This window comes from Montipora capricornis, chromosome 3 (assembly GCF_036669925.1).
Source record: "Montipora capricornis isolate CH-2021 chromosome 3, ASM3666992v2, whole genome shotgun sequence".
Lineage (NCBI taxonomy): Eukaryota > Metazoa > Cnidaria > Anthozoa > Scleractinia > Acroporidae > Montipora > Montipora capricornis.
The window spans coordinates 54,536,259-54,546,258 of NC_090885.1; the positions used below are offsets into that span (position 1 = coordinate 54,536,259).

The 10,000-nt window shown below is 37.0% G+C and overlaps 1 protein-coding gene across 2 annotated transcripts in view; it reads left to right on the top strand.

Annotated features, from left to right (window-relative positions):
- LOC138043415 (lymphocyte cytosolic protein 2-like) overlaps positions 1–10,000 on the top strand; it is a 32,803-nt gene that overhangs the window by 616 nt on the left and 22,187 nt on the right. The window contains exons 1-2 of one of the 2 annotated variants that reach the window (XM_068889675.1): positions 1–18; positions 4,420–4,482. The exon at positions 1–18 is cut by the window's left edge and continues 226 nt beyond it. In XM_068889675.1, the coding sequence (XP_068745776.1) occupies positions 1–18; positions 4,420–4,482 (81 nt within the window). The remainder of the gene's footprint in view (positions 19–4,419; positions 4,483–10,000) is intronic. The other variant, XM_068889674.1, reaches the window with a different exon arrangement.

The following is a 10,000-nucleotide window of genomic DNA, read 5'->3' on the forward strand; positions in this document are numbered from 1 at the left end:
TTCGGCCCCTCTTGGCGGGTAGGTGGTTTCCTTTTCTCTGATTTCTTTCCTTTTTCGGAAACAAATGAAGCTACATGTATTAACGTAAATGTACTGGTGTCAAGCTGGAATAAGCTAACATGCACTTTGACACTTTGCTAAGTTCCTTATATTTTGCTGAAGATTGAATCTTCAGCAAACTGAAAGGTTGAATCAATATTTTCGAATGTATGTCGGTAACTCATTGTGGTAGGAAAGAAGGCCGAGATGTTGTCGCAACGAAATTCAAAGTTAAACATTTTAAACTAGATTAAAATTGTCGTGTAATCGTGCATACAGTATTATCGTCTCAATGTTTAATAATGAGTAGATTTTATATGTATTAAATTCTTCTTGGATGTATCGTACATGCACTCATGAATATTTTAATTTTTGGTATCTGTAACCCCTTTTTTTTTATCTTTGATTATTTTAATTTACATATTGATATATTAAAATGTAGCATACATCAAAATTGCAGTACTGTCGTTCTAACCCTGTTTAAAGTGGTGAAATTGGAACCAGATGTTTCAAAATAAAGCAGGTTCAGGTTATAAATACACAATACAATCCTATGATGTTAAAAAATGAAACAACACCTGTTAAAGGTCCCGTAACACAACAGATTTAACTGAAGAAAATGTCAACTTTATTGCTACATTGTACTAAACTTGGGCTGCCATAATCACAAAACCAGAAAGCATGATCATTTCTGGGAAATGTCAGTGTCAGAGCATCCACCACTCTCTCTTCTGTAGTTTAACACATGATTGCAACTTCGTAGAGTTGACTGTAGTAGTCCACCACTACAAGAAGACTTCTTCTGTGGGAAGAATACCCATCAGATCTACATGTATGGCTATGTCCTGCCAAGGTCCAGTAGAGGGTTTGCTCTCTTCATCGCTTGTGGCACCTGAAATTCGTCCACTACTTAGCATCCGTGGCAGGACTTACACACCTGCTCTTTGACACACTAATACATGTATGCAGACGTCTTACAATGAGACCAGTCCCCACTAAGGATGTGATATGTCTCTGGCTAGTTATCTCCGGATCCTTGTCAGAAGCCAGTTCCACTTGTTTCACTGTCAAAGCCACCGGCCAGCTCTCCTGGGCAGTCATATCCAAAGTCCATTGGCTCTCCACTGGTGTCTTTGACTCTAAATTGATTGATTCTTGATAGTGTCTTCAATGTTTGCCTTTCCAGGCCAGTAGGCCACTTTATAGTCGTATCCTTGTAGCCTCAGATCCCACCATTTTAATATGTGCAGAGCAGATGGCTTTAAGTGTCTCCTGAAGATACACTCAAGGGGTTTGCGATCGGTTTCCAGTTCAAATGTGCATCCATACACATAAAATGTTGAATCTTTCACATACCCATACCAGGGCTAGGGTCTCCTTTTTTGTTAGCGAATATCTTCGTTCGACATTAGTGAGATTCAGGATGGCGATCACTTTCTTCTCATTAGGTGTGACAGCTTGGCTGCTTAGATTGTGACAAAAAAGGTGACTTAGGTCCATATGGGAAGGCAAAACTGATATTTGTCTCCATTCAGCATCAGTCCTTTCTCCCTTAATTGGTTGAGTACCACATGCATATTCTGATAATGCTCTTACAGTATGCCACAACCATGTACAATCAAATAATCTGCCGATTATTGGCCATTCATCTACAACCTTGCGAAACATCAGCTACAAGTCTACGGTGTGTTAAAAATGTGGTGATCTTGTGCTATTCGTCCTCCATTTCCACTTGGTGGAAGCCCCACTTGATATAGAGTTTTGAGAATACAGTTGAACCATGCAGATCAGATTAGTTCAGATCAGATCAGATAGTTTATTTAACTCAACTCAAAACAACAAATTAGCACAGAATAAAAATGTTGAGATTTACAAACAACAAAAGACATGAATAAAGCAAAATGTAAGTACAAATATCTGGATAATGAGTGAGTTGGGATCATCCAAGTAGCAGTGGCTAATCTAGTGGATATGACCCCAACAAAAAAAAAAAGAAGAAAAATACACACAATGTACATTGTAGGAAACAAAGGCTTAGACTTACAGGGACACTTCGTGTTGGATGTCAAAATTGGGCCTGCATCTCATTGCGTGCAGTTCTGGACATACTGTACATGTAAGTGCTTGTACGCCATTAGAATGTGAACTGGGCTTTTTACCTCTGCTTTTGTCGAGGGCCAACCCTTTTGGTTTGGTGCGACGTTTGCTAAATGAAACCACATTCACCTGATTAGATGACTCATTCTGATCCATGTGCTTCCTGCACAAGAGCTATATCCTGTAAGTCCATCAGGGAGGCACTTTCTTTCTCCAGGAACTTCTGACGAAGATTGGAATCCCTGCATCTCAGTAAGCCGATCCCTCATTGCCTTGTCCATACATGTATTTTGCAAACTTGCAAGAGATTGCTCTTTGACACAAAGGACAAACAAACTGATCCACTGATTCTTCCAATGCGGCTTTGCCTGTTTCATTTGACTGAACCAATGCTTCTCAAAAGGAACGTTCAACTGAGGTGCAAAATGATAAATTATCCAATAACTCAACACTCACTGTAAAACGTTGATTATTTGAGCCAGGAATGTTGAGTATAATACTGTAGCATTTCCTGAAAATTCAAACCTCCAGTATGCAACCACAGTGTGGCTTTCTGTTCCTCTTGTGTTATTTCTTTTGCCACTAAATACAAATTAAAGGAACATTTCCACAACTTCCATCGGACTTCAAGAGTGTTAGGGTCATCCTTGGGGTTGAAGGGAGGAAAACTGGCTACATCAAGTAAAGGTCCGCTGGAATGAAGGTCACGGGCTGCAAAGCCTGCAGTGTCACCCTCCGCCATCTTCCCAACAAAATACTTAAATTTTCTCAACAAATCACTTCAAAAATACCTTCTGTTGCACTGAAGGAAGGAAATCCTCGCCGCCAGTGTAACAACTTCTATTGAAAGGTCATTTAATATTACACCAGATTTACTAAACAAAATGTCACCTTTACCTCTACAAAACACGGGCTGCCACAATCACAAAACCGGAAAGCATGGCCATAACATTCCCCCATGAGGCCAAGCGAATAATCCTATTGACTTCTGTTATCAATACATTTCAATTAAGCAATGGAAACTGTAATAACCCTAAACCCTAAACCCTAAACCCTAAACCTAAACTTTTCTTAAATGGCCTTGAGGAAATAATAGCATTATTTTTAGTTAAAGAAGTATCAAAATTGTTGCACATCACTGGAAAGTGGCATATACTCAAGATTAGGTTCTTCAGGAAGAAATTGTTTTTCAAAGTCATTGGGGCACTTTTTTGTTCAGTCCCTGTCAAAATAGTAAAATTGGCTCCTGTCACTAGCTTGGTTTTTAGTAGCATGCTGGCAGATTACCCTTTGGAAGGCAACTGCAACAGGCTGCTGTAAGTACTGTAAACCTGTTGAAAAGGTTCTTTAAAAAAAGTTCTAAAAACATCTCATTCTTGAGGAAATTTGGTGTGTGAAATGGCATGCAGAAAAGCATACTGTACTGTTACATCAAGTTAGTAATATTAATTAAAATGCATTGGGAAGAACCTGTTGTTTTTTTTTTTTGCGTACATGTATTCTCTTATCAATACATATCCTTAGTTACTGTGGAGGACCTTACTACAAACCCTTAACTAGTCCTCTGGAAAATACAAATGTAGGCAGAAGTCAACCCACAAATCTGGAGGTTGTTGCAAGGAACACTGAGATCCACCTTACAAAACTAGGAAAAATCATGGGGTATTGAGCTACTATCAATCTCAGATGTCCGTGGACAAGGGCTTTTTTCAGCCCATTTCACGAACCATTGATTTCAGGCTGCGGTCAAAAAAAAATAATTGATCACACGATAACATTTCTTGTGGCTTTGTGGTTTCGAAAAATAATACTGATCCCGTAGCACTATTTTCTGTTGCTCTCTCCAAAGAGAAAAACGCGAAACGTTGTTGACAGTGAGTAAAACCGGCCGAAGCTATTACAGGTAACCCAGGAAAAGCCTTGTCCGAGGAAGTAAGAAGCAGGTGGAAACTTTTCTTCAGGTTTTTTTCTTTTCTCGGCCGTGGGAAGAACGAAGGACTGGTGCCACGTGGTCGGTGTTTTCAAAGCCGCAGAGCCACAAAAATTGTTATCACATGATCAGAATTTTTCAACCGCAGACTGAAATCAACAGTCCGTGAAGTGGGCTGAAAAAAGCCCTTGTCCAGGGATGACTGAAATCGATAGTAATGCGAATATTGTGCACAGCTACTGCCACACTTTGATGATGATGATGATAACGAAATATCATTTATTGCAACAGTGTTTAGATTGCATGTGAAGTTTATAGTCTGAATATTATTTCTGATTTCTTTTTTTGCTCAGGAAAATCTACATGAATGCGTCCGACCATTCTTGCTCAAGAAAATAAATGGGCTTTCATTTCTGGTAAGGTTGTTTCTATGATAGTGTTTTTGATCTATAATAATATTGAAATAAGGGCTTTCCATGGTGCAATTGAATTTGATGATTGAAAAGCTCTGGGCCCTGTTGTTCAAAAGCTGGTTAACACTAATCCCGGATTAAAAATTAACCAAGGAGTTTATTCCTGTACTCCCAAATGCTGTTCAACGCTGATATTCGGCAAAACTTTACATGAGAAGAAGTTAATCTTGAAAAACAAAAATAAGCAAAAGAAACTTTCACCAAAAAGTTGAAAACGTGAAACAAATGTTTACGCTAATCCTGGATTAAGTTAATCGGCTTTCGAACAACTGGACCTTGAGCATCAGTTGACATGTTGCCTCAGTTGATTGAGCATTGGCCTGCCGTGTGGGAGGTCATAAGTTGAAAACTTCGTATCTGACCAGATCACTTAGGGTCTTTGAATAACTGAGGAGAAAACGCTGCCTTTGTAATGAAATTAATCTGCAAAAATTAATGGTTAGACTCTCAAGTCCTCCTGGATAAGGGCGATTCGTACATGTAGGACTAGATACAGCTTGTGGTCTGATTATGAAACATTGCTTGTAATCCCTAAGGTGACACGGAAGACTTTTGGTGATCGAGTCTTTTCCCATGCTGGACCAACAGTATGGAATGCTTTGCCAACTAGCCTTAGAAATTGTAGGAACATTGACTCTTTTAAAGTACATTTGAAGACTCGTCTTTTTAAGAAAGCTTTTAATTTGTAATTTTATATTCTTATAATAGTTATTGCTATTATTATTTTTGTTTTATTTATCGTATATTTTATTATTATTATTACATGCCCTATCTCACAACTCTTCAAAAATTAATTGTGTTCATATAACATGTCAAAGAACCCAGTGCACACATAGAGTTCCCAGTGTTGTGGTCTGTGTGCATGTTTTTAATGGAACAAATATTTTGTCCCATGCATGGTACAGACCTACAACTGTACAATAACAGTCTTACAGCTGTATCTAAAATTAAATTTGTAAAAAGGTGTGTTAACTTCAAAATACCTGTAAAAGTGCAGTTTTCTTAACATGTACACACACAAGAAAAAAACAGATGCATGTAAATTGATCGGCTTGTTTGTGATTATAACAAATTTTAAACTTAATATAAATGTACATGGCGTATCCTACAGTGTATCATAATTATACAATAATACAATGTAATTATTATTAGTAATAGGTAAGGATATAATTTGTACATTGGCACTTGACATTGCACAAGTCAAAAATAGAGACTTTTAGTAACATGTGCCGAGCAGAAGTGTAAATATTATTACTGTCACAGTGACAGTAACCATGACAACATTATTATTTTAACTATAGATGTCTAATATATATGACACTTGTAGGTAGTTGCATAAATCAATTTTCTCTGCATATAATAATAATATTATAATAATAATTTAAATCTTAGGTCAGGTTTTAATTTTTTATACAATGAAACTTTTGCAATCAAATGAGAGGCAGTATTACTTCATTTGCAAATTGTGAACACCATTTTTATAGTAGTGGTATTTTGAAGCACAAGTGTCTCTTAAAGGGACTAATGTTATCAAACACGCATATTATCTAGGTTGGTCACAAAGCTTTTTAAAAATGTCAGCCCAAATTTTCAAATCCTGACTTCTTTTATCGTCTTGAATCACTTTCATTTCCTAAGGTTCCATGAATTGGAAAAACATTGGCACATGAAAGCTTTTCTCTGTGCAGCAAGAACATGTGATTGGCTTGATGTCTGAAAAGCAATTGTGCCATGCCTTGAGCTCTGTGCAAATAAATAATTTTGTGGCAGTCAGTCAATACTGCACATTAAGTGCAAGCTTCAGCGGAGATAAATTGGCCATAGTCCCTTTAACATGAAGAGGAAGGTCTAGGCTAAAAATAATTTTTAATTTTGACATGATATAGACCTTATTCATAATGGCGGTTAATTTATAATTCTTTTGTCGGAGTGTAAATTAGCCTACCAAGCCTCGATACCCTACAGTGAATTGAAAAGAATTCTTGCTCTAAAATGAGGTTTGGTAGGCTAATTTGCATGTGGACAAAAGAATTAAAAATGTGACCGCCATTTATGAATAAGGTCTGTGTTGATCTGGTTGTTGATCCAGGTGTATCATTCTATTTCTCGGTAACAGGGGCAAGCTAATAATCTCATCATTATACAATACATGATTGTACATTGTACAAGTCATGTACTGTACATCATAATTACAAGGCACAGTCACATCAATTCTGATATTTTCATTAAAATTTGGTTATTAGAGTGTCTAAAATGAACTCTGAGAATCAGGGCAATTAACACTCACTATAAAAGAGGACAATCTGCAAACAGATGTATGCAAATTGCAGATGCAAATCTGTGTGTGAAATTTGTGATTTCCAAATTGGTGATTTAAATATGAAAGTTGTTACATGTATGTGTACAACAGGTGGCCCAAGCTCTACTATTTGTGTGTGACATAATTTGAACATCATGCACTGTAATCAGGCCTTCTGTTAGGGTGCGATGAAAAAAATGCAAATTATGTGAAATTTGAAGGGCAGATTATGTCAGTGATAGATGAGTTCATGCTCTTGATTGCATCATGGATAATCAGGGCAACATGGCGGGAAATTCAAAGGTTTGTATGGAAATTCAAAGCAAAACATACTGTACATGAGTCACTCTACTTTATACATTTGTAGACTTTCCTCTTCATAATTAAGCAAACAAATAAGTTCATGTTTGCAACAGAGATGAATTCCAAAATATTGCTTTTTTGTCTCCATACATTCTCTTTAATTTTCTGCCTTTAGAATTACAGGAAATGTATGGCAGAAACTCTTTTTAATAAAATAATTTCTACAATAGCCATTCCCTCAAAATTTATTCTGCCGCACCTTTGAGCGTGTATCTTCTGTTTTGGAAAATAAAAAAACCCAAAATTGCATAACAAATGAATACTTTTCATCGTTTTGAACTTCCTTACAAACCTTTGAATTTCTCTTCATCTTTCCCTGATTACCCATGATGCCCTCAAGAGCGTGAACTCGCCTATTAGAAAGGCCAATTATGTGATAAATAATGTAAATTAAATTTTTTTCTGAGCAATTTTTAGCTTGTTTTATAAGGTTTCAGGATAAGAAAAACACTTTGTTGCTCCCCTAAAGACATTTTGAACACAAAGTGACTGTTACAGTAATTATGCATCTTGATCAACATTAGTTGGGATAAATAAAAAAAAAGAGAGAGAGGTCTTCTGCACTATACTTCCAATGTGAATAGACCATTTTAGTGATGTGTATATATCAGCCATTCAGATTGGCTAATTTGAAAAAAGGGCGTGTTTGTGTTACACCAATAGGTGACTCTAAGAATGAGACTCGTATCAGGCCCCCGACATGCAAAATAATGCCTTGAACTTCAAATGTAAACGAAATCGAAGGTGACGAAGGTTTTTTTAGCCTTTTTCCAAGGTAAATCATCCTAAAAATGGCGTATTTATGCAGGAATTCCTAAGAAACTTGTTGATTTCTGTTTTATTTCATGAATGTTGTGTGTTCTTTCGTGAATCATGCGATTTTTCGTGAATTGTGCGATCGGATGCGATTTGAGGTCGATTGTGCGAAATTGCACCATTGTATGATATGAGAAGGCCTGTCATATCAGCATTACTGTTAATTTGCATATTAATTATTATAACAAAATTAATACAAAGGTATGTATGGGGAAAATTGTATTGAATTGGAAGGCAAAATTAGGAGTGATTTTTGGATAAAACTAAATTTTTCTCACCTGAACTCCTTTGTACATGTAGTTCCATTTGTGGTTTTCAGGTCGATTTGAAGCGATTTCATGGAATTTCTGTTCCAGCTGCTTCTCTTTCTATTACGTCTTACCAAGGTAGGGCAGTATATATAGAAGGCAAGAGGAAGCGACCGAATCCATTGACGGAAAATAGCTGTATGTTTGTTCCAAAGGCTCCAATCGCATCAAAATTTCATGTGGACCACAGCAGATCTATCATAGTGACAGAACACACGCATTGTAGGTTGTAGGGGACCATTAATGTGGCGAGGGAATTATTCCTGAATCATAACTGCAATCTTTTCTGTCAAGATCCATCGAAATAGGCTTGACTGAGTAATCCCTTGTGCCCCAACCGTTTCAATTTGGCTTAGCGACCGAGCCTATGACTCGGTGATTACTCAAATTACTTACTCACCCGGTGGCTAATGTTCAACTTGATGCCATGAACAATTGGACCCTAAAAAGACCTACATGAATGTAAAGGAAATTTTGTTTTTTTTTTGGAAGAAAGCTTGTAACAATATGACAAAATGGGATTCAAGTCTACAGTCAGACTGTAGGCCACTGGGTGAGTACTAATTAATATGACTCATCACTGACTCATAAGCGGGGTCACTAAGCCAAATGGAAACGGTTGGGGCATGAGGGATTAGAGTCAAGCCTACATTTATTTCAATGGATCTTGACAGAAAAGATAGTGGTTATTATTCAGGAATAATTCCCTTGCCATGTTAATGGTCCCCTGAAACCTATGATATAGATGTGTCCAGTTTCCTATGTGCTGTGGTCCACGTGAAATTTTGTTTTCCGTCAATGGATTCAGTTGCATCCTCTTGCCTACTGCCCTACCTTGGTAATAATAATAATAATAATAATAATAATAATAATTATAATAATAATTATAATAATAGAGAGAGAGAAGCACTTCAAATCAACCTAGAAACCACAAAAGACAGCTATGCGCAATAACCCCTATGGAGAGGTTGTAATTAAAAATAATAATTATTATAAACATCTTCCAGATGCAAATTAAACAAACTTTTGAACACACAAACCTAAAATCTGGCAAAGCGAATGAAAGGATCCTAAATGAGAAATTTTTACACCTCATACCTGATATTTGTACATGTGATATTGGGATAAACTGACTGAAATGTTACATTGTTGAAAAATCCATGTTATTTGTAAGTTTAAGCTCTTACATGTAACGGCGGTTAATGAGCCCTAAGGGAGTACTATTTTTCCTCACTTGTCCCTAGTGTACTACTCTACTCTCCTCACCCGTGCAATCAAGGCTTGTCCAGTAGTCAAAAGCTCATTGTTTAGGTCAAAGTACTTTCACTTTTACAATGTTAAAGCGGTTGCCAAAGCTTCCAGTAATTTTCCACAACATCACACGATTCTCACCTGTTTCGCCTTATGTAAACCCCCCCATACCATTAGTCAGCCACATTTCAGCTTTGCCCTTCAAGCAAGTGCCTTGAATTGAGTTGCACTCTTTAAGATTGCATTTTTCCCACCCTCCCACCCAGCTGAAAGCTTTGTCTTCTTTAATTGCTATGGCTGTGCTTTGTCATGCAAAATTTTTACGTTCTGCTATTCTGTTTGGTATTGTCTCATGGTTCGTTATGTACATTACATGTATATTATTCCGCATGTTACCACCGTTAACTTAAAAAAAAAAATTAGC